The sequence below is a fragment of the Grammomys surdaster genome, unplaced genomic scaffold (assembly GCF_004785775.1).
Source record: "Grammomys surdaster isolate TR1022 unplaced genomic scaffold, NIH_TR_1.0 231, whole genome shotgun sequence".
Classification (NCBI taxonomy): domain Eukaryota; kingdom Metazoa; phylum Chordata; class Mammalia; order Rodentia; family Muridae; genus Grammomys; species Grammomys surdaster.
Genome location: NW_021604676.1, coordinates 705,726 through 732,345, shown reverse-complemented (window position 1 = coordinate 732,345; position 26,620 = coordinate 705,726). Strand labels below are relative to the sequence as shown.

Below are 26,620 nucleotides of genomic sequence, written 5' to 3'. Positions count from 1 at the left end.
AGAGAGAGAGAGAGAGAGAGAGAGAGAGAGAGAGAGAGAGAGAGAGAACGAGAACCAGAGGGCCCTGCCTAAATGGTTAAGAGGCATTATGGAGCTTTAAGAGGTCAAATGCCCAAGGAAGGAGAAAGTAATTTAGAGAACACAAAGTGTGTCTGACATAGAGGCCGTTTATTCTTTAAAATATTATAGTAGTTCAAATTGAGGACTTTGTTAAAGTTCATAAAGTGGGACGGAGGACTGGGAAAGAAAGTGGAGAAACCACCTCAGTTGTGACCCTTATTAAGGGATCCATTAAGACATATAATATTACTTTCACAATCCATAGACTATCTCTCTGTGTCCTTGATTTGTCCCCCAATATATTAGGAAAAATACTGCTGACTGGTCTTAAAACATACATCTGATCACACTGGTCTCATAGCTAAACACTTATAGCAGGGTGGATGCAGCCACTTCATTTGGGGTAGGAAGAATCAAGAAGCCAAATCAAGAATCTGTGTGATAGAAAAATCAATGTAAATATTACAGGCACAATATTTGTATATTCACAATTAAAATATGTGGAGTGATGGGTGAGAAGGAATGAGCAACACAAGATTCTCTCCATCCACCATGTGAGCCCCTGGGGTTGAACTCAGGTTGTCAGGCTTGGGAGTTGGCTCTTTACCTCTGAGTCAAGTCATTGCCCTTCCTGATACATAGTAGGAAAGATGGACTGCTGTGTTGTCAGAAGCCCTGGGCATTTCTAGTTTGTGAGAAATAGTCTGATGTCTTAGGTGGGATTAAATATGGGCTCAAACAGCATATAAGACTAATGATTAATTCTGTATCAGGAGTGCACCATCAATTCCACGAGCAAATATCTATTCACTCTTAACAGTAATAAAAACCAGAGGTGGGGTGGGAAGGAAATACTTTGGATAGTTTACACTCAGAGGGTATGGACATGCATGACTCTTGTCAGAACAGCTGTGTAAAATGTATGTGGAAATATAATATTTAGCAAAAAAAGCATTATTAAGTGCTTACTAGTAAAGAATTTAACTAAACGGATTTAGAATGACCTATTATTAATCCCTCACAGTCGTAAGTGTACCTTAGCTCTAAGAAGATGAAACACACAGCTATCCCTAACCCCTGACTTGTAAACCCAGAAATAATCAGAAACACTAGCTATTGTGTTTTTAGGACTTCAATTAGTTTAATAGGTCTTTTGTATATACATAGTTAACCTATTTTCTTATTTCAGACAGAAATTAGATATTCAATAGATATTAGCCAGTTAGCCATTATCATTGTGTGGAAATCAAAATTTTGCTTTATATTCAAACAGATCAACCTCTGGGGGGAAATGCTTGCTATGTTTCCTTTTGTAAATAAATTACCTATGATTATTATTTTTTAATAAACAGAACAAACTATACATGCTTTTATTATGTACAGTGGTTTAAAATACACACACACACACACACACACACACACACACACACACATATATATATATGAATGAAACCTACAGCTAGGTAATATACATTATATCATATATTTACCATTTTTACAATAAAAATGTTTTGCAATTTCTGAAAACAAAATATATTAGCTATATTCACGGAGGTGTCTCTATCCAGCTTAAACTTTATATCCTCTAATGAGCATTTCTCTGGTCCTCTCTGCTCATCATCCACCCCGGATCCTAGTAACTGTCATTTCACAGGGTCAACATCTTTAAATTTCTCTTCTAGAGTGATCATGCCATGTCTGTGATTCTGTGCCTGGTGTATCTTAGGGCCGTCCTCATTGTCAAAAATGGCTGGGTAGCATTCTGTGGTACAGCACATTGTCACAAATGGCTGGGTAGCATTCTGTGGTGCAGCACATTCTCTCAGTCATTCATCAGCACGTGGACATCTCCATTCATTCTATCACCTTTCCTCATTTGAAGACTGCAGCAAACACAAGGCTTCATATATCTCCTTGGCATATTTATGCCACTTCCCATGAATATATCTCAGTAATCACATGGTCAGTCATTTACTGTCACTGTGCTTGTTAACTTTCTGAGGAATCCTCATACTACCTTCCATGGGACTATTTTGCAAGCCTGCAGAAGTGTTTAAATTCCACTTTCTCACCACTCATCACAACACTACTCTTTTGCTTGTCGATAGCATTTATGTTAACAGCTGTAATGGACTCCCCTGAGGAAGCCACACTGAGCCCTGGTGAGGAGCATTGCTGAACAGCTTTCACATACTGTCTGCTGTTTCTCATGATGTCTTCCCCTAGCATTTTTCTAGATTTCTTTTCCGGTATCCATGCATTTAGTATACTATCAGGTCTATTTAGAAGATATATTGATTGGAGTTAGAATCAGGTTAAAGCATAACAGTTTAGAACGTTGGCTGCTCCTTGGTGACTCACAACCATCCATAACTCTAGTCCCAGGGTATCTTATGTCCCCTTATGGCCTCCTTAGGCACTGCATGCATGTGGTGCATATACATACATGCAGACAGAACATCCATACACATAAAATAAAAATAATTTTGAAAACAAGAACATAATCATTAATTCTCTATACAGATGCAACACTTCTCAAAATTTACAAAACATGTATTTTATAGAGTTTGTCTTTTATTTACTTTGTAATAACATGAATAACAGAAACCCATGTTCATCAGAATTAAGAGTTTTGTTGGAAGAAACATAAACAGCAAAAAGCAAAGAAAATAGTAAAATTATTCTACCTAAGAGTATAAATTTTTAAAATCTCACTATAAAAAACATGGCAAATTTGAAAGCATGTATATGTCACATATTTTATATATATGTAAATATATCTAATATATATGTACATATATATATATCTCAATTAGCTTCATTTAATCACATATATTACATACTTAATCAAAATACCACACTGAGGCCTACAAGGTACAGTTGCTAGCTTTACAGTTAAAATAACATTTATTTAAGCCTTTTATGATAGGCATGGTAGCACATGCCTATAATTCCTACACTTTGGAGAAAAAGAAAAGATGATCATAAATTTGAAGGCATCCTGGGCCACATAGAAAGTCCTAGAAGAGCCTAGGTACCATGGTGATGCCATGTCTCAAAAAGCAAATAGTAATAACTTCGAAATCTTGCGTAATAAAACAAATGTTCTACCAGAACACTTCTTTTTTGACTTATGTTCAAAATCACATCCATTTTGTCAGGTTCATTTGGTTCTTAATGTTCCTGAGAGTTCAGTGGTAGCTTGTCACCACTGCATCCCATCTGTGATATCTGCAGTATAAGTGGCTCCCATGTCTAGCGACAGTTCTTGTATACTAGAGGGCAGCCATTTGTGGAGGATTGATGCCACTGTGAAGTGTGTTTCCTAATCCAAAGATAATAACTCTCTTGAGATGCTTTGAAAATAACCCCAATATGAGCCAGAGCTCTGGGTCAGCCAGCCAGTCCACTTATTGCATTTGGGGAGAGCTTTTCTTGCCCTTAAGCACATGAGGATTGAGGCAAAAATAATCCTTGAGTAAAATCAAACTCAACCACACATCAGCTGTGTGATCCTGACAAACAAGGTGTTTAACTTCAGTTTCAAGAACTGTAGAACAGGATTAGTGGTGACCTCAACTCATCACTGTGGTAGAAAATAGGATAATCTAGTCTTATGGTAGTTGCAGCCTGGCGAGCCTCAGGGTATGAGTTCAAATCCTACCACTGCTATTTTAGGCAGTGCCTTCTAGATGATTCTGAGGGGTTCTCAGTCTTCCTTTCCTCATTCATAGAATGAGGGGAGTAATTATAACTGTCTTCCATAGTAATCTCTTAAGATAAAAGGAATGAGTGCTTAGAATAATAAGCATGATGTCAATGTCAGTTGTAATTTATTCACTGTGCCTGGCCTGGTGAGCCTCACATTAGTGGTTAACTATAACTTCAACTAGCTTATTGGTCACAGTCAGAGTTCCAATCAACAGCAGCAAAGGTGCTGCCACTAAAATGCATTGACCTAAAATCAGGCCCCTCCTTTAGCCATTTGTCTGCTGGATGTTTTGGCAGCCTTCTCTGAGCCCCTCATTACTGAGTCTAGATAGTTGCTGGACTTAGAGTACCACACTTGGCCTCTTGTCTGGAAGGTCAGTGCTTTGCCTATTGTTAATTTCAATATTTAATTTTAAATGTTAATATTCCCCTTCTCTCTCTCCTGGTAAGACTACTTCTACAATTGTGTAGACTCACAGGATCTATCAAGTATGTCTGTAGTTGTGTTGTGAAGCCATGAGGAGACTTTATTATTTTTCACTTTTGAGAATCTAACCCTCATCTTCATAGGTAAGAACTCTGCATTTAAGCTACACACCTAGCCCAGAATTTTTGTATGGTCTAGGCTTAGAATGAAATCTTTATTACTATTGGATGGATAAACCCATTAAAATGTTACATACATACACATACACACAGACATACAGACACACAGACACACACACACACACAGTAGTAATGATAAAATTGTAAAAGTAAAAAGAAAGCTATACCTGATGTTAAAAGAAATCACCAGCACCTATCTGTGGGGATTAAGAATTCATTTTGTGGGCTCAAGTGATGACTCAGTAATTAGCAGTGCTAATTGATTTTGCAGATGCTCTAAGTTTGGCCTCAGGACCTGAACTGGAAAGCCTCACATCTTTCTGTAACTCCAATCTGAGGGATCTGACACCATCTTCTCGCTTCCATGGCTGCCTGCATACACATAGACAGACACACACATACACAAACACACACATATATGTGCATGCACACACAAACAGACACACAGAGGTATACACACACATACACACATGCACACACAGACACACACATACACATGTGCACACACCCAGACACAGCCAGATACATAGATACATAAAAGATCTTCTGCCCTGCACTCATTATCCCACAGTGCTGAGGGTTAGTTGGGTCTTTGTGTCTATGCTCTGCTAAAACCACCATAGGGGAGAAGTAGCAGCCTTAGAAGCATGTGAGACCTCTCAAACATCTGAGACTATCAGTTTAACCTAAGGTTTCAGAGATCTTTCAGCAATTTGAATCATTTTCTGGAAGAAAACAGAAAAAAAATTTAAATGACAATAGACAGGAAATAAAATACACGGTCAATTATGTAACACTTTGCTTATATGACCTCTTTCTCATTGTCTTAATTGATCACATTTCTTGGCATGGCTATGGCAGTTATATTATTTACAAGTCAAAACATTTGAATTACCTGAAGGCAGCAGTTAGCATGATGGATGTGCAGTGTTTGTGGAAGATATTGGCTAATGTATAGTTTATATTATTATGGTTCAGAGGGGAGAAATGCAGACATTTCTTAGAATCACACTCTAAAATTGGCGTGAATGATATGGAAAATATTGTTGAGACTACTCCCTAGCATGTGAGCTGTCTGCCTATGATTGTGGAGAAGGCAGAAATTTAGAAGCAGGAGAGGATGTTAGCGGTGTTGGTGAGCTTTGTGAGGAGGGCTGTGCAGGTGTCGGTGAGCTTTGTGAGGAGAGCTGTGCAGAAATGGATGTTTATGGTCCTTTTTCCCTCTCCTAGCCTGCAGCTTTTTAAAGTTCAGAAGAACATGTTATGTCCACGATGCACATCACAAGTGAGAAGCTGACATGAGTTAATCTGATTGGAACTTTCTATGATCTATATAGAGATTAAAACAATATAATTCATGCCACACACATACACAATTGTTAGTTAAAATCAAATGTTAAAATAGAAAATATGACAACAAAAAGCTATTCTATTATGAAAAAAAGAACTAGAGGAAAAGGAGTAAGTAAAAGAGGGGGTGGAAGAACAGGAGGAGAGGGAGAAAGAAGAGGAGCAGGAGGATGGAGAGGAAGAAGAGGAACATGAGGAGAGGGAGAAAGAAGAGGAACAGGAGGAGGGAGAGGAAGAAGAAGAACAGGAAGAGGGGAAGGAAGAAGAGGAACAGGAGGAGGAGGGAAAGGAGGGAAAAGAGGAAGAGAAGAAAAGGTTGCTGACACCAACAGCATTTTGTATGACCCCAAATCTGAAGCCTTGATTCACTGGGAGTGTTACAGCCCTTGGTCTAGAGTTCCAGTTAGAATATTCTGGGAAATAGCTAAACTTATTTAGTTTTGGGAATTTGGGGGTGGGGGTGGGGGCATTTTGCTTTGTTTTGCTTCAGTTTGTTTTCTTGAAATGGTGTCTTATTCTATGCCACCCAGAATTGCTTTAAACCCCTGAGTTCAATAAAATTATCCCTCTGCCTCAGCCTTCTATTATCTGGGACAATAGGCACAGGCTGCATGTCTGGCACATGTGTTACCATCTTTGCCACACAGTGACAAACAGGTTCTTAGGTCTCATAAGCAAAGCATGGCACTTCCCTTCCTTGTCTCCTTTCATCCATCTTGATCCCTGTCCATATTCAACTCCTTCTTTTATTCTACAACCTCTGTCAAGCATGTTCGGCCTTTTGACATTGTGCCGTTACGTCATCTACACAGTTCATGGACCATGCAACCAGGATCTTTTTTAAAGCCTCAGATTTTAAAGTAAGCTCATGATTCTGTGTAGGGCCGCATTCGGACTGAAGCTGCTGACTGCCAAGCAGTTCTTCAGCACTGGCTCCTTGCTAGCCTTCTGCATCATTTCTCAAGCTTCACACTTATTATATCGTTTGATGTTTTATCGCCAAACTTAGTTGTACCTCTGTTATCCATTCATTACTGCATTATCGTTATTACTGATACTTTTTTATTACTACTTAATGAGTTGTATGATACATTTGGTAATTTATTTGATAATTTATTTGATAATATATTTCATGAAAATATATTCCATGATAGGTATTGAAACTAAAACTGTGGCCACCAAGAGAAAAAAATCCAGCAAGATAAAATTGTTCTCTGTCAAGGTAAAAAGCCACACCAGAGGCCAACTTTTTGTCAGTGGAGCTCTAAAATACCAATAACCTGTCATCAACTCTTATACGCCATCACAGAGGCTGAGATGCCAGCCTGTCACAATCGACAGGAGTTTGGCTGTTCATAGTGAATGTGCTATTCCTCAGAAGATGAGCAAAGCATCAACAGGGATTTATAGACCAAGTCCACATAAGGAGACACTGTTATCAATTCTAGAACCTAAGTGGCTGTGCCAAATGACAAGATTTGATGCAATGAAAACCATCCTTGGAGCTGAGGTGTGTCTCAGTGAGTAGAGGGCTTGCAGACACACACAAGGCTCTGGGTTTAATAAACAGTGCCATATAAAACAGGCATGGTGGCACAGACCTGTCATCTACCACTTGGGAGGTATAGAAGAAAGGGTCAAAAGTTCACAGTCATCTTTGGCTACAAAGAGAACTGGAGGCCAGCCTATGCAAAACCCTGTCTCAAAACAATAAAAACTAAAAGTGAGAAGAGAAAGCCAGCCTCATCTTACCAAATTCACTTATAAAGAAACACAAAAGAGAGTCTCTTAAAATTATTTTGACACAATGTTATTTAAAATTATTTGCAAAATGATACATAGTTAATAACCATTTCCCAGGTGAGTCTCCTTTTCTCCCACCTGCTTTCACTCCACATAGATAGCTACATTCTTTAAGTTTGAAAAACAGCCTTCTGTATATTTTCTGTGCATAAATAATCACAGAGACATACAGGGTCATACTAAGCTCACAAATATATATCAATTATATATTGAAATATATATTCAATTATACTTAGTTTTGCTATTTGCACTTAAGGTTTTAAAGATTCATTTTATGTATCTATCTCTCTGTGCATCTATGTCTGTGATCATGTTAAGAGTGTATGTGTGTACATAGAGGTCAGAAAAGGGCATCAGCTGGGCTATTGTCTGCTATACTTCACCTATGCCTTTGAGGCAGGGTCTCTCCCTAAACCTGTGGCTTGAATTTTCTAGGCAATCCCTATCCATCCATCCATCCTCCTGTATCTACACACCCCTACCTTGAAGTTACAGGTGTTTGTGAGTCATCTAGCTTCTTGTGGTGCTGGGATTCGAACTCTAGTCCTCATGCTTATACAGAAAGTGGTCTTAACCACTGAGCCATATTGTCAGCCCCTTACAACCCTTTTTATATACTTAAGTATCTACCTCACTTGTTTAATTGGTATATTCTTGGAAATTCTTTTACTCAATACATTTGAGATGAATATTTAGCTGACTCAGCCTTTGTTACTATTACAAAATATAAAAGGACAATAAATTCTTTTAATCTTGTGCATTTATTTGTCAGATAAATTCAGGTGAATAAGTTTAATGCTTGAAAGTTTCCCATGGTTCCTGAGGTGCCATTCAGAGCTGTGTCCATGCCAGTGTAGCACAAGAACAAAAAATAATGGAACTTAGAAAACAAAGATGTCTTTAGCACTCTTGCACCAAGAATATTTTGGTTATGATTTCTGCTAGAGACATCAACTTCTATGTACCTAAAACTTTTGAATCTCCTCTCTGTGATACTGTCAGAGAAACAGTATATCCACAGGAATCATCAGCATAGGCAGCAGCTGCAATTTCACCCTAGATAGAGACCTAGAATCTTAGATCTTTACTAGTTTGCAACTGAAAACCATGGCCTCCATGAGTACTTTCACAGCCTTTTATAGGATGAACAGTGGGGACCTTTTTCCTTGGACAATGTCACTTTAACTGTTGTAATCATTGTTTCTGTGTCCCATTAGGGCTGGGCGTGGACTGTATGGTATAGATAGCATGCCTGATCTCCGCAGGAAAAAGACACTGCCTATTGTGCGGGATGTGGTGAGTTACTCGTGCTTAATTCTCACTGGCTGCATATCTTGATGTCTTCATTGTTAAAATGCAAATCCTTTCTCATTGACTACCTAGCCCATAAATGCTTCAAGGAGTAAAATATCCAGGGCCAAAATCTGTCATCACTAACACATTCGTTATTTCTTTATAATGCATCTGATGGAAGAAAGAGGTCTAACCTTTCAACTGCTTTTTGACATCAGTGGAAATTACAGCTGTTTAGTTCAACTGACTTTATAATTGAGATAAAAGTGTTAGCATAGAAGACCAAGTAAGCGGCCGGGACTAAGCTTTGCTCTTCAGTACTGTGGGGGATTTCAAGATTAAATTATGAAGTTTTTGCTTTGGGTATGGATTTTGCTTGCTTTTGGTTTGTTTACTTCAACACAGCAAACTCCAGATGTTATAATGGAAACACATGATGATAAACAATCTTCTAACATATGACAATTGACTCTAGCTAAATTGCTAAGCTCCTCCCTCAAAGAAGGTTACAGTTCCCAAGTCTAACGACATACAACGTGTACTAGTCCTGAACATGACTCTTCTGAAGAACCTAACCTCGTATAAGGAAATATTATGAGACTCCTCTGAAGTGCCAATAACTGACAGTTATTGTTTAATGTTCTATCAATCATTAAAAAGAAAATGCCTAGACCTGGAGAGATGTATAAGTAGTTTTAAATATTTACTGCTCTTGGGGAAATTTGAGGTTGGTTCTCAGTATCCAAGTTCGGTGACTCATAAACTGTTAACACTAGCCGCAGGGGAATCTGCTGCCCTCTAGTGGTCTCTACGGGCACATGTGGATGCAAGCACGTGTGCGCGCGCACGCGCACACACACATAAACATAAGTGAAAAAAAAATCTCTGCTGACCCCTGTGGTTGAATTAGGAAAGGGCTGAAAGAAGCTGAGGAGGAGGGCGACCGTGTAGGAGGAGCAGCAGTCTCAGTTGGATATCCCCACCCGCGAGATCTCATAAACACTGGACCACGAAAAAGACAGCATACGCCAGCTGATATGAGGTCCCCAATACATATACAGCAGAGGACTGCTGGGTCTGTATTCAGTCAGAGATGATGCACAAAACCCTCAAGAGACTGGAGGCTCCAGGGAGTTTAGAGATCAGGTGGGATGGGGGTGGGGGACAGCCTATTGGGGATGGGCTGGGTGGTTTGGGATATGGAACAGTCGAACTGGCGGCGGGTGGCCTGGGGGGGAGGGAATAAAATCTGGAGTGTAAAAAAAAATTAATTAATTAAAAAATAAAAAAATAAAAAATAAATAAAAACGACTTGAAAAAAAAAAAAAGAAAACAATCTTCAAAGGAAAAGCCCTTCAGAATGATAAATGCTATTGATGTCAGATCTTACTTTGGAAAACATGCCATCTTGGCATCGTTAGCTCAGATTTCTCGCTAGCTAGACTCCTCGAAAGCCTGGTGTGGTGTCACATAGCTGTGACAGCAGTATTTATGAGTGAGACACAAATTTCTAGGCCTAAATAAGTTAAAACTTTCTGTGGGCATGTAATACTCTTAACAATTTACTATCAAAAATTACTTTTATGCCAAAAATAATTTTCCTTTTAGCATCAATGTGTATAATTTTTAATACCACAATGTTTGATTTTGCTAAGAAAACCTTCTAAATGCAATGACTTTAATTTTAAAATGAAAGTTATAGGGCTGGAGAGATGGCTCAGTGGTTGAGAGTGGTTGGCTCTCGCAGAGGACCAAAGTTTAGTTCACAGAACTCATACCAACTATCTCCACAACCACCTCTAACTTAGCTCCAGGACACCCTCTTCCATACTTCATGGACATGCACACACACACACACACACACACACACACATACACACACACACGATAAATCTCCAAAAAGTTAATTAACTAAGGTGGTGTCCTGTCAGATCATACAATGGAAAGTATGTCATCTTGGTATAGTTAGCTCAGATTCTTGTAAGGATAGTACGGGCACTTCAAAAAATTACACTAAGAGATTATTGCAATGGTTTTCCCATTTCTCATATATTTAAATATTTAAATTTTATTTCTTTTGCTCCTGGAATCTTCAGGCCATGGTAAGTGCTTTTTAATTTATTTCATCATTCTCTGCTCTTCTGTAATACACACTGATTTTTATTAATGAGGTAAAAAGAGGACAAGATCATAGAACAGAGCTACTTGGAAATAAGAAGTTTAAACTTCCATATGTGTCTGCAATCCCAGCACTTGGAGGGTAGTAAGGGATGAACTGTCCATGAGTTAGAAGCTAACTCAGTATCCAGAGTGAGTTCTAGGCTAGCCTGGGCTATGTAGTGGTACACACATACACACATGGGGTTGGGGGTATACTGTTAAATTCTCCAAGAATCCAACATCAATTTCAGTTCTGTGAATCTAAAGTGTATGTATACATAACACATCTAAAAACAAAAGAAATGTAAGATAAATATAAAACAAGTTCTTTACACTGGTTAGTTTTAACTGTCAACTTGGCACAGCCTAACATCACTTGAGAAGAGAGTCTTAATGAAGAATTATGGAGATTAAGTTAGCTTATGGACATCCATGTGGGGAATTTCCTTGATTGACAACTGATAGATGAAGATACAGCCCTTTGTGGGTGGCAGCACGCCTTAGGTAGGGGGATTCTGGACAGTGTAAGAAAGGAGGAAGCTAGCAAACCAGGTTCTTATTTTCTTTCCTCTTGACTATGGGCATAACTGCTTGAGTCCCTGCCTTGACTTCCCCAAAATGATGGACTGTGACCTGGAATTATAATCCAAATAAACTTTTCCCTTCCCCCAAGATGTTCTATCCCAGCAACAGACATGAATTAGCATTGTTATTAGGGATGAAGAATACATTTATCCTGGACAAGACCGTCAGAAGTAACCTTTACAGGTTAGCACAGTGAGTAGAGATGGACACAGGATAACATTGATTTTGGTGTATTTCTGAGGCTATTTCTGAACAGACGAGCCAGTAGAGATGAATTGCCTCATCTGACTTCCCTTTGCTCTTGGTAGGGTGACATACCCATATCTCATTTGGAGTTTCTGGTTTCTAAATTTTTCTACAGCTGTGCTGTTTCTGATAGCATGGCGTTTGGATAGGAAGCAGGTAGTGATGGCTGTTTTGTAAGCAAGGCTACTTAAGATGTTGTCCTGGCATCTGGCACCATGGTACTCACTTGTAAAGGTGGGCAGGAGTATGTATCCACACAGGATATGCAAAATATCCTAGGAAACACCCTGGGAATCATGTAGTATCTGGTGCAGTTCAAGTCAGGCTGGGTAATAACAGGGCATAACAAAGTTCTAGAAGCCCCTTGCTCTCCCAGAAACTTTTAAGTAGTCATATCTCTTCAACAGACTTCAATCTTGTTAAGGGTCAAATGTCAAATTGGGTTTGGGGTCTCCAGTTTTGACATTCAGTGAGTTCCAGTCAAGCTGGTCTGATGCCAAAGCCCCTTTCACCCAAAACAATGACAGCTAGCCTTGTTACATCTTTACTTTCTGAAATGCATACAAGCCACACTGTCTGTATATTAACCCAGCATTTTCCTGCCTATTTCAGACCCTGGCTGCCCGGAAATCTGGCCTGTCCCTTGCTATGGTTATCAGGACATCACTGAACAATGAGGAGCTGGTAAGTGCCTTGCCAATTATTAACTGTATTGATCAGACCCTCGGTAGCATACGCATTCTATATGAGATCTCGTTTGTCAGCTTAGCCTAATGTCCCAGGAGTGAATGGGAACACAAGGAATTCCTGGTTCCTAACTAAACTTGCTGAGAGCTCTGGCTTCACTACATACGATGCTCACACACCTTTCGTTTCCATGGCTTCTATTCTATCCTGATAGCACTTAACTGTTTAGCTTCCTCCATCCCTCCAAAACTCCTAAAGGTGTTTTTACACTGAAATTTTCCTTAACTTAAGGCAGCTTCTCCATTCTGGTTAAATTGCTAGTTTCTTCCTCCAATATTTTACTGTGACCTTCATGGTATGGTAGGGTAGGGTAGGGCAGGGCAGGGCAGGGCAGGGCAGGGCAGGGCAGGGCAGGGCAGGGCAGGGTAGAATAGGGTAGGGTAGGGTAGGGTAGGGTAGGGTAGGGTAGGGTAGGGTAGGGTAGGGTATGGCATTCCCAGGCTACTAGATACAACATAATAAATATTGTTATTTCTGTACACTATGCACATTCTTATACATAAAGTGAAGTACTAGCAAAACAGAAGATTATGGAAATACGTGTGTACCTATCACTTGGATAACACAGGGCTTAGTGAATAATATCAATGGGCTACTATTCTGTTCCTTATTAGACTAGATATGAGGATTTGCATAAATTTCTTCACACAACCTCTGATGTTCTGGTCGGCAGTTGTGTGTGACGTTCATTGTTCTCATTAAATTCTCTCTCTCATGGCTGCTGCTTGGAACAGTGTCAGGCACAAGGTAGATGTTTTACAAGGTCTTGTTGAATCCAAGAGCCATTCTGCTTAGAAGACACAGGGAGGATACCAAGATCTAGGTCAGCGATTCTTAAACCTGGCTCATTAGAAGCCCAGAGGGAGCTTCAAAACCTGCTGATAGCTGGTCACTCCCAGCAGTTCTCTCATAATTGGCTTCAGGTACAGCCTGGGGAGAGAGGACAAGTTAACAATGTGTGTGCCCTGGCCATCCTGCTGCAGGGACTCAGTCCTGCTCACTTAGACAGGTATTTGCATAAAATGTCTCAGGGTTCTTCCTGAATCTAATTACTTCTGAAGGGAAGATACGTTCCTTGTCTTGGGTCTCAGGACCCAAGGTAACCTACTAACCTTCCTGGAACTAATATTTCCAACTTTTCTCTCTCTGTCATCCTCACAGAACAAACGTACTGTGAACATTTCTTATCTCATTTTAACTGTCATTGTACCTGGCATCTACTAACAATATTTTTCATATTTTTTGCTTTGCTTCCTGTCATTGTCTTCTTGCATCTCTAAGCTCTTTCTTAGACCTTTCTATCAGAATACAGCCTCCCATACATGTACATACACATGCATACACACATATACATATGCATACAGACACATACACACATATACATGCATATACACAGACACATACACATAAACACACATATACATGCAAACACAGAGACACATATACACACATATACATATATACATAGTCATACATAAACACTCACACACACATATACATGTGCATGTGCGCACACACACACACTAACACATATACACAGATATATACACCCACAAATACATACACACACATGCACATACATGTACATATACATACACGCATGCACACACACACACACATGCAGACACTTCAGTGCACAGGTGATCATTAAGAGTTGTGAAAGAATGGAGAGACCCTTGCTATTCCTTACACACATTCATTGGATACATCTTGATACGTTTTCTGTTGTGGCACAGGATTAAAGATACTGTGACTATATCCTCAGGTCTTTCTTTTACTATCAGGTTTATGATAGTCTGTAATATTTGGAGTATAATTTAAATACAACATGAAACCTTCTACTTCTGGTATAAGAGAAAAACTCATGAAATCCCAAGCAATTTGGCCCTTTTCTTTTGAGGAAATAAAATTGAAAGATTTGACTAAGAACTTTGTATTTTCACTTTCTTATATCTTAAAAGATGCCATTCTTGTCGTATTGTAACTCAGTGGCAGTGTTTACCCATCCCTAGGCCTTAGATTTAATCCCTGGTAACCCCAAAACAAAACAAATCAATCACAACCAAAATGCCTGTTTCCAAATCCTTTAGCTACTATCATATACCATTTCATTTGAGCTGTGAAGACTTATTTCAGCAAACAGGAGAAGTCAGTGGGATGCCTCGTGTTTCATGAGACCTAGGACAAGGGACACATCTTCCCTTCAGTAAATTACCTATCAATCTATTTGTCAGCGACCTAAAAACACCGTCTTTCTCGTTTAAAGGAGCCCTGAGCAGAGAACTTATCTGGGAGTGTTAGATAGATGAATGGTCTGCATTAGCTTCCTCTCAAATCCACCAAGCTCATTTCCCTGGGGCCCCTGTCTTGAAAGGTAATGAAATATGACTTGTGCAGAGCAGGCATATTAAATGTCACTCCTGACAAGCTGTCGGGTTCGGTCATTACATGAGCAAATGACATAAATGCTGAAGTGAACAATTTGCATTCTGCATCTCTGAAGTCCTTCTGGGTACTCCCAACTGGAAAGCCCAGCCTGGGCATGAAGGGAGTCATCTGGCTGCCTGAGAAACAGGAGGTGGTAGCATTTCAGTATTTTCAGTATTACAGAGATAGACAGTCAAAAGCACAGTCACCTCTTCCAAGAAAGGAAGGGCTCTAATGTCTGTAATAACACACAAGACAGTCTGCTTCCTACATAGGAATCCCTCCCTGCCTCCTGGCAGATGAGGTTTGGATTCCTTTCTAGAAATGCTGATGTGGAAATTAGCAATTGTGATACAGTTTAAAATTATGTCTTATTCACAAGTACTTCTACTGATCTGGCATCTGTTCTTATAAATGTTGTTTTTTTTTTTTCCTCAAGTATGTGTTTGTTGGGAATGTAACTCAAGCAGCCAGCTCTGTGAGACCTCTCTCTTGCAGTGCTAGAAATTGCCCCAGGCCTCACATACACTAGGACTATATTTTGCCACTGGCTGTCAATCCCAACTTCCTTTTTCTATACTTTAAATTTCAATTCTGTTCTTTCTCAACACAATCTTTAGCTTGTAGTTCCTAGGGACACAATTCTACAGTTCACTAGCTTGAAGACCTAGAGAGTCACAAACACTCTCCTGGCCTCAAGTTTTTAATATGTTTACTAATATAGGCATATTATTTTCTATTATATATATTATATTATATTATATTATATTATATTATATTATATTATATTAGTATATAGGGTATATATTTATATCCATACACACACAATATGATATATATAACATATGCATGTGGTACTTTTATTTATATATCTACATTCAAAAATCAAAATAGCCTTTGGTTTATCATATCCTTGAACACTTGTGACACCCATATTAAACTAGCTTCGAAAAAACAGCTCAGGAGCTTCCCTTTTCTTGAGATCTAGAACTGTTCGCATGAGTGAGGTGTTGTACCAAATGTGCCTTAAATCACCAGGACTTGATGCTTATTTGAGTGTGGCTCTTGCATCCAGTCATTTCCTGTACAGTCTCATGTTCTTTAAACACTAATTCTTGACTTGGCTTTGAATATTCATGTCAATTATAAAAGGTTGTCTTCTCTCTGTGGGTATTGTCATCATGGCCAGTGCTAAGAATTGTTCCCAGGCCTCACACACATTAGGCCTGTACTTTGCCACTGGCTGTCAATCCCAATCTCTTCTTTCTATTCTTGAGAATTTGATAGTGTTTACTTGCTTGTCTAATTAAAATTTATAAAGGCATGTGTCTTTATAGTCCTATTATCATCTACTTGTATTTTCTCAATTTTAGAAAATCAGCCCTGTAAGAAATTCATCTTTACCAATGCTGGGTCTTTGTTTATTCACTTTTCTTTCCTTTGTTTTCAATCATATCTTTCCCTTATTTGCTCCCTCCCTTCCCTGTCCTTTTATTTTATTTTATTTTATTTATTTTATTTTATTTTATTTTATAGAAGGTCTCATTTCTATAGGCCAGGTTGGCATTGTATTGAGCAGCAACCCTGCTGCCACAGCCTCCCTAGTGATGAAATTGAAAAGGCAAGCTACCACACCTAGTGCTATCACATTTATTTTTTAGGTTAGCTGTTTTGATTCATTCTTTACTTGTGCTGTACTCATTTTAAAACTGACTCTAGTTTATAGATTTGAACCTATTTTTATATTTTAATTGCTTTTACTAAGCAATTAAACACAAAGGTAATATTTATGAATTATAGAAAATAAATATCAACAATTATATATCCACATTTGTATCCATTTGACAATAGTGAATGCATGGCACACATGTCATGTTGTGTCTGGTCATACTGTCCTTTGGCCTTCACATCACTCAATGTATCCTTTTCACTCCCTATATCCTTTTCCATCCTCTTTTGGAGTTACACCCCAAATTTCTTTGGGCTATGATAATTATCATCTCTAACTTAATAATATGAGTAAAATAGTTATTTTTCTTAGGTTTGTTTTTTAAACTCTACTAAAATCTTACCTAAATAAATATTAAGATCATGGATCAACTTTCCAAGATGGCTATGCTAATGAGTTAATCCACTCTGAAATTGTGTTCGGGGAGGGGGGCTTACACTTGTAAACTTGTAGCAGTGAAGTTCTTGCTGAAAGGATATTTCAAAAGTCACATTGTATCACCTTGTATACAGTGTTCACTCTGTGTATCTCACTGATGCTTGTGTCTATAAATAGTAAACCTGTGCCGTGGGACACTCCTGCTTTTCTCCTGAAAGGTATAAGCTGAGAAGGGTGTAGGAACACTGCTTCAACAAGCTATCATAATGAGACTCTTTTAGAGAATATGAAGTTATTGATTTACATAGAGAGTGAACCCCATAGAATGCAGTGAAAATGGACCTTCACTGGCTAACAGTGTAGCAGGAAAGAGCATGATACAGAGACAGCCAAGCTTTGCTTCTGATGTATCTATTAACATTGGCAGATGATGTACTGATGATGGCTTGCACCACCACTCACTGCTTTTGGAAAGAAATCTGATTACTTTATTTTTCAGTTATCTTATATTTTTAAGATACTTATACAAAGAAGGCTATTTATTTTTGTCCAGTGTCCTAAAGCTTCAAAAAACAAGGTATTAAAGTAACACCTTGGTTTCTCTCTCAGCACAGAGATTTTTAAACCGAACACTTGTTTAGGATCTGAGCAGCCTATTCCCGCTCCTTGGCTGCAGAGGCTTTTCAGGACACGAGACAATCCAGACTCCCCTTTAAAGAGTCTAAGGACTGTCTGCACACATCAAAAATGGCCTTCCTTGTTAAAATTTGTTAAGCAACATAAAAGTAATCTTGTTGTTCTCCTAATTTTAGATAGATAAAACACTGGAAGGGCGTTCATCGAACCATGCCTAACTCAGGGAAAAAAAGACTTAGTTATATAATTTTTATTTTTGTTTTTGGTTTCTATTTGATAAATTATGTTATGGCACATGCGATTTATTATAATTTGTTAGATATATGTCTTTTAGAATGTAGTGTTTGTTGTGAAAGGTTTCAAAGGTTTAAAATAGATTAGTGTCTTAGTCGGGTTTCTATTGCTGCAATGAAACACTGTGACCAAGAAACAAGTTAGAGAAGAATGGGTTTATTCAGCTTACACTTCCACATTGCTTTTCATCACCAAAGGAAGTCAGGAGTGGAACTAAAACAGAGCAGGGACCTGGAGGCAGGAGCTGATGTAGAGGAAGAGTTGCTGCTTACTGGAATGTTTTCCCTGGCTTGCTCAGCATACCTTCTTATAAAACCCAGGTCTACCAGCCCAGGGATGGCCCCATTCACAATGGGCTGGGATCTCCCACATTGATCACTAATTGAGAAAATGCCTGACAGCTGGGTCTCATCAAGGCATTTCCTCAACTGAGGGTCTTTTCTCTGTGGTAACTCTTGCCTGGTTCAAACTGACACACAAAACAAGCCAGAACAATTAGCAACATGCCATTAGCCAAAGTATCACATGATTTTATAAAATAACTCTGGATAATCATTTGGTGAATTTTTGTGATCCACCAATGACTAGTATAGTCATCTGCCTGGACTGTACCAGGTACCATGGAGAATACCACATTTAACTTTTATCCACAGCAAGACCTTTCTTATGAATTAGTTGGTAAAAATCCTTTCTAAGTAATGAGTGTTGAAAATCATTCCTTGCAGAATAAATTACATAAAACATTGAAGGTGAAGTGTTAGGAAGGTTCCCCAGTCGAGGAAGAAGGGTCTGGGTGGAATATGAAAGGCTTAAAGGTATGTTCAGATGGTTATGGTTAGCATTACAAATTCTTTCCACATACTTAATAATTTTACTTGAGCCAATGAGAGCTAAAGTTAATCATATAAATTAATGTCTTGATTTAATAAGACAGAGCCTAGGTTAGGCCCTGAGCACTGCTATGAGTGATAAGATATCCATCCTTGCTCTCCATGTGTGGGGCATGGTCACAAACAGGTGATTAGGACTATGGGGAACTGTAGAAAAACCTGTACAAGAATGGAGCCTATTGCAGTCTGTAAGACTACTAGGGAGTTCTTGAGTTAAAACAACCAAACTGGGCTTTAAAACAGAAGAATAAACAAGCAAAATTATGGGTTAAAAATCATTACTTTCATCAAAATCAAAGACTCTCCCAAAATAGCAGTTTCAGTGGAAAATGATAAAATGGTCTATTCCATGCTGAAGTTTCCCAAATCCACTGATTTTCTTTGCCTTGTTCCCGCTCTCAAACTCACAGAAAATGCACGTCTTCAGGAAGACCTTGCAAGCACTGATCTACCCCATTTCTTCCACTACTCCCCACAACTTTGAGGTCTGGACGGCTACCACACCCACCTACTGCTATGAGTGTGAAGGACTACTGTGGGGCATTGCAAGACAAGGCATGAAGTGTCTGGAATGTGGGGTGAAATGTCACGAGAAGTGTCAGGACCTGCTCAATGCTGACTGTCTGCAGCGTGAGTACTCAGGCCTACATGTGTCTTCATACTAGAACACTGCAGCCCTTCATGTCAACATATTCCATGGGTTTTCTCCTACCACATACGCAAATGAGCCAATGATGGCCTACCAGTCATAGGCTTAATGGTATACCACTGTTCTTGTTCACTTTACTCTTGCTGTAATAAAACACTTGAACCAAACATGGAGTAGAAAGGATTTGTTTCATCTTATAGATCACAGTCTATTATTAAGGGAAATTGGGATGGAGACTCAAGCAGGAACAAAAACGGAAAACAAAGAGGAATGTTGCTTATTGGCTCACTCTCTGGGTTATGCTTAGCTATCTTCCCTAGAGAGCCTAAGGAACTGTGCCCCCCCCCAAAGTGGGCTGGGCACTCCTATACCAGTTAACAATTAACACAGGCTCTCATATATATGGCCATAGGCCAATATGATTGAAGCAATTCTTCAGTGGAAATTTCTAATTAGATTGTGTTGAGTAAACAATGAAAACTAACCAAGGGCATCCCCATAGGATTGAATTAGGAACTAGAGAGAGTAGTCCTCAGGCTGAAATAATATCCTCGGTAACTGTAGAACCTCAAAGTGACCTCCAGTCTGTTCTGTTAATAGTTATGTGTGATTGTGACCATATACAATGTTACCCAAACTGAAACCAGGACACACTCCTGAAATTAGAACTATAGGATGCTTTCACAATTTTATCTTCACTGCCTGATGGGTATCCATCTGCATGGATACTGGAATTGGGACTCGTGTCTTCAAATGTTAAAGGCAAATGCAGCTAGGCATATGGCCATTATAGTATTTTCTTAATTTCATACAAATCTGTCTCCATGAAGTGAATGAATATGCCTAATAAAATTTACCTCAGAGATTAAATGACAAGGCTACATAAAATAGTCCATGTTGACTCTAGGTATACCATAGGCAATATGAATAAATGTGGCTAGTAAAATTTACCTCAGAGATTTATTGATTTATCAAAAAGGCTGCATGAAATAGCCTATGGTGATTCTAGGTATACTGTAGACTTGTGTGAATAGGCTCTTTACCCTTTGATATTTCTGAATGGACATACTTGCTCTGATTTTTAGTAGCAATTTATCTTAAACTTTATCTTAAATTTTGTTGTTTAAAATTATTTATCTAGTAGCACATCCAGAGATGCCTATCCTCCATACTTTTGGCTATGTATAAGTTGACTGCATACTCCTCAACTTTATTCAGAAATTCTCTTTGAAAAATGCTATCAAAGAACTCTATTTTATGTGAGTTCTGGTTTACAACACAATGCCTTTTCATAGTAACATATTGTCTGTCCCTCTGTTTTTATTCAGGATAAGGTTCAGGATTGCCTGGAATTGAATGAGACAGAGGAAAGTGTGAGACTGGAGATTTAATGACAGCTGGCTAGCTGCACTCAGTAATAGACATAGAACTTCCTTGTGTTCTCTGTGCAGTAACATTCCCCCAACACAGCTGGATCAGACTAAAGCAAGATTCAGGTTAAACAATACTATATCTTAACAAAACATCTAGTTTCCCATCCCCTAGCCCCTTCTTTGTAAACCTGGAGGCAGAGTTTCATATAATCCAGGCTAGCCTTAACTCATTATGTAGCTGAGGATGACCTTGAACTCCTGATTCTTCTGCCTCTATGTCATATGTGCTCGGTTATGGGTGTGTGTTTCTATACACAGCTCCATCTTTGAAAAAAAGTATGATTAGGAATGATCTCTTACAATAACTTGATGTTATTTATTCAACTTAATTACAATTAAAATTAATCTAGAAGGTTGAGAGATGGCTCAGCAATTAAGAATATGCATATTTTTTCCAGAGGATCTGAGTTTGGTTCCCAGCATCCATATTGGGTGGCTCACAGCTATCTGTCACTCCGGCTCCAAGGGATCCACTGTCACTTCTGGCCTCTATGGGCATTGCACTCTTGAACACACACACACACACACACACACACACACACACACAAACACACATAAAAATAAAAAACAAAATCTGTACATTTTAATCCTTGTGTTTATAATGAATTGTAAACAAGCATTTTAATAAATAAGAAAATAGAACTATAACAGTTATAAAAAGTATTGCCATCTAAAAATAAATATTGTGAATCTCTTAGAGAAAAAAAAAATGCTTTGGATCATGCCTAAGAAATGGGTTTGTTCCTTTTTTAGTCTTTCAGAGTAAAGATTTCCTCATCCAGTAAAGTCTAGAAATATTTCCACATACTATTTCTATTTCTTAAACTAGTACTTCTTACTTGATATTGAGTAAATAATATAATTAAAATATTCACTGAGGTTTTTTCATTAAGATAAACTTAAATTAATTAAGACAGTACCTCATAAGGCCAATCTAACGTAGATAAAGCATCATTGAGACTCTCTCCCCAGGACATTCTAGGTTGTGTCAAGATCATAATTAAAGCTTTCTATCTTGTGTATACCTTTTGTGGTAGTTAGTGTAAAAAAGACCAGCCTATCATGGATGACACCATTCTCTAGGCAGAGAGCCATGAACTGGGTAGAGTCATTTAACTGAACATTTTCAAGTAAGGAAGTAACCGTACATGTGGGTATTCATTTCTCTCTGCTCTGGACTGAATATGATATGACTTCCCTTCTGTGATGTAATAGGTTGTAACTTTGAACCATGGGCTAATAAAAACACTTTCACTTCTATTTTTTTTTTAAAAAAGATGAATTTACAGGTAAGTTCAAGAAATTAGAAGAATTCAAAATGCCATATAATAATCAAGACAGATGTGGATAATCCAAGGAGGGGACATTTTCTTTAGTAACTCTGACTTGTTTCTTCTATAAAAATCAACATTTCCACATGGATCAGAATGAATTTCTGTAAATATATGCATTTAACATCACAGATTTTCCTAGGAACTAGCAAGAAATTTTGAAAATTTCTCTCTAAAATCAGTAATGTTTCCTTAAGAAATGCCTCTTTCTTGTTTTAACTGAGAAGATGGTGTTAGTTTATATTTGTATCTGCCTCCCAAGTGCTGAAATTACAGGTGTGAGCCATCATGCCTGGTTCAAATTATTTTAATTGATAATTCTCACAATTTAGAAAAGATTCAAATATAGAAACAACAAAAATGTGCACATAATGTTGGATCCTAAATTAACAAGTCTCTAGAGTCCCACAAATCATGTGTTTTCGCCCATATTAATTCCTGAGAAGTTCAAATACCACATAAGGTCATAGTCTGTCACCAAGTGTTCAGCAAGTAGGCATTGTAAGGTATGTCCTCTGGCTCCTCCATTGATGCTATGCCACACTTCTGTGTCCTAATACAAGCCCTTTTAAATTCACAGCATTAATAAGATCTGGCTCTTTCCGTTGTTTGCAAATTGGATATTGATTCCTCTCCCTCTGTGTTCCCATTGCCAATGTTTACAACCATGATATATTTTGAGGCATTTAAATAGGTTGAATATATTGAGCATCCCCATGGGTAGAGGATTTATTCTTGGAAGAAAGTAAACAATATTTACTTCTCTATAACTTAACCCTCATGTAAGCTCTAGAGATGATTAATAAATAAATGTGGTGAACAATGAGTAAAGGCATTAAAACTACAGTGAGAAGTCACCCGGCGGGAGAGGGCCACGGAGGGAGTAGCTTGGTGAGCATAAGCAGTGACTGTTCTTGTGTAGGGCCCAGGTTTACGTTCTAGAACCCTCATGGTGGCTTATAATCATCCTCAACTCCAGTGCCGAGGGATCTGATGCCCTCTGACCTCTGTGGGCACGAGACACACATATGGCATACATACATGCATACATACATACATACATACATACATACATACAGGCCAGACACTCATAATAAATAAATAAATAAATAAATAAATAAATAAAAGTTTAAGTAGCTTATGTTGATTCAATGATCATCTTTCTGTATAACCATACGCAGTTGGAAACACTAAGTTAGTAGATTGACGATTAAGATTAAGTGGACTATTGAGATCAGAGGATCTGGTGTCCCATCAAGAACTGAATGCTTATTTCAGGCAACATTTCAACTAGAAGCCAGATCTCAGAACCCACACACCGGTATTCTTTCCTAACTTTCAAAGAAATGTATAAAATTGGTCTAAACTGATTAACTAGAGCCCCTGAAGCTGATACTTTGAGCTTTTTTGCTTTTTCAATAGATGCCTGTCTTCTTAGACATTATACTATGCTAGCCTGGGCTTCCCAGGGTTCCCCTCGTGAATCCTCAAGGCTGTTCATGCACACCCAGCCCAGCAGTTTACCCTTCTCACCACCAGCCACAGTCATGCTGAGATTTCAACAGCACAAAGAGAGCCAATGACCTAAGAATGAAATCAGTTTGAGTAACAGTGGAATCAATTGTTGAGTTACCTGGGGAGACAATGAGCCCATTAAAAAACTAAGCAGACAGAGGAGAACTTTTATATGCTCTTGTCAGCCACAAAATAGGGAGCAGGAAGGAAGTGTGCCCACATAAGGCCTCAGAAGAAGCCACCCTGTAGTATACACAGTGCATGCTGATAGACATGATAGACAGTTCATAGACAGTTTACAGCTCTGAACTCCATTTAAAAGGTCTGATCTTCAACTCTGTTGCTACTCTAAATTTGTGTGAGTTAAGTTATATTGGCCAGTTTGATAAATGCATATACAGTATACTGATCTTATTTTCCCCCATTACTATCTCTTGTTCCTCTCCCTCTCTCTGAACCACTCCTTCCCAAATGGTGGCCACCTTCTTCTTCTTCCTTTTCTTCTTCTTCTTCTTCTTCTTCTTCTTCTTCTTCTTCTTCTTCTTTTTCTTCCCCCTTTTTCTTCCTCTCTCTCTTTTATGTGTGTGTGTGTGTCCAATAAGTTTAATTACAGCTGCTTGGATGAGCATAGGAATAGAGTTATTTACTGGACCAAAGGCAACTGACCAGTGTCTACACCAATGAGAAAAATAAATGATTACTAGCAACTTTCCCACATACAACCCTGAGCTACATAGCTCTTCATATAAGGCAATTTCCTATGAGCCTTTCCCCCACTCAGATAGGAATATTAACACGCCCACTCATAATAGGGCTTGTGCAGATAACCACAGCTGCTGAGAGTTCATAGATACAACATTTGTGTGTTCTAAGCAGAGTTCAACAGCACTCCTTCCCATCCTCCAGCTCTTGAATTATTTTCCTTCCCTTTTTTCTGGATGTACTAGGATCCTTGAAGAAAGCAATATAGACATCCCACTTAAAACCTCCATAGCCTTATCCTTCACATAAAAGAGAGTTAATAATACCTGCCTCCACATCCAACTAATATCCAGAAGGAACATATTTGTGGCTTTAAAAGCTCTCTGTCTCTCATCTCTGTCTGCCTGTCCCTGTCTCTGTCTTTCTCTCTCTCTCCCCAAGCCTATACACACGAACGTGAGTACATGAACACCTTAACAAGTTACTGAAGCTTGTCTGATTGGCACTTGCAATGAATAGTCATAAAACTTCAAGCCTTTTTGTAATAAATGATTCAAAACAAAATGGGTAGCCTTTAATCAAATTTAACTTAAAATAAAGAATACTAGTTAATGAGCAGCATTTATAAATGTTTTATAAGAAAATTATTTAGTATTAATAATTTTCACTTCCCCTACAAAACAAATAGCTCATCTAACTCTCTTAAAGCAAGAAGGGAGAAGTAAAGTCATGCTTATATACCATCATAATGCTATTGTTAGTGAGTAGAATGTCAAGATTAAGGCACATAAAAGTACCCATGAAGAATTATATGTGATTGAATTTGTCCTAGGACCTAGGAGAAAATTCAGGAAAAGAGAACAGGTGGCAAAGTTGAGAAAAACTTTAAATGGAAAATCTATTCCCCAAAGAAAAATCAATAAGTCCCACAAACTTTCATTTTCTGGTTTATGGTGCTTTCACATTAATCTAACCTCTACCCCAGATCTAGCAAGACATCACAAAGATTAAGTGAGCAATGGGCCCAGCTTGATACATTTCTAGTTTAGCCTTCAGTGCTATTTCAGCAGTGGTGGCTACATTTGTGGTGGACAGAGATGGAATGAAAGGAGAATCACTCCTCTACAATCCCACCCAGCACCTGCCTACCTGTGCTTTGCCATGCATTGAGCCTCAGTACTCAGGTGTGCTCTTCACCTATTATGGTGATGGAGATGGCAGTTCTCAGGAGCAAGGCACATGAAGTCACTACAGGCCCTGTCTGGAGCACAGTCTCTGCAAGGCCTTTGTAGAGCCCATTATTTCCAAACCACTTAACTTCGTGGAGGAGAACATAGAGATCATCCCTAAGAATTCTCAGGGTTATATTTTCTGGGTTTAGTCCATGACGTCTATACCTCAGAATCAACTGTCCTGTGTAAATAGGATAAAAGACAAAACATATCTGAGAGCTAAGCCACCCCTCATATGTAGATCCTAGCCTCTGATGTCTATATGCAAACACATGGAAGTGAGGCCCAAAAACAAGAAAGGAAACCAAGAAAGAGAAATAATATGTGATGAGGAAGAATGGGATGGGGGCGAAGAAAATGTGGGACAGAGATGAGAAAATGAGTCAGTAAGACAAGGCTACAAGCAGAGATCAGGGGCAAGAGGATGGCAGGGATGGCCTTGGAGAAGAAAGATATAAACACCTTTAGTTAAAAAGTGTCAAGTGCTGATAGGATGGTTCAGTGATTATGAACACTCACTGGTCTTGCAAAGGATCTGAGCTTGGTTCCAAATATCCACATGTCGAGGCTCACAACTGACTGCCACTCCAGCTCCAGGAGATCTTACACCCTATTGTGGCCTCTGTGGGCATTTCACACACACACACACACACACACACACACACACACACACACACACACACACACAGACATACATGCACACAGACACAGACAGACAGACAGACACACACACACACACACACAAACCTTAAAATGTCATAATGATCTCTAACTTGTTATGTGTTGTTTGTAAGATAGATAGATAGATAGATAGATAGATAGATAGATAGATAGATAGACGGA

At 38.7% G+C, this 26,620-nt stretch overlaps 1 protein-coding gene across 2 annotated transcripts in view; it reads left to right on the top strand.

Annotated features, from left to right (window-relative positions):
• Unc13c (unc-13 homolog C) overlaps positions 1–26,620 on the top strand; it is a 445,304-nt gene that overhangs the window by 175,597 nt on the left and 243,087 nt on the right. Inside the window, exons 4-7 of one of the 2 annotated variants that reach the window (XM_028773588.1) lie at positions 8,748–8,826; positions 10,920–10,925; positions 12,427–12,498; positions 19,326–19,545. In XM_028773588.1, coding sequence (XP_028629421.1) covers positions 8,748–8,826; positions 10,920–10,925; positions 12,427–12,498; positions 19,326–19,545 — 377 coding nt within the window. The remainder of the gene's footprint in view (positions 1–8,747; positions 8,827–10,919; positions 10,926–12,426; positions 12,499–19,325; positions 19,546–26,620) is intronic. The other variant, XM_028773589.1, reaches the window with a different exon arrangement.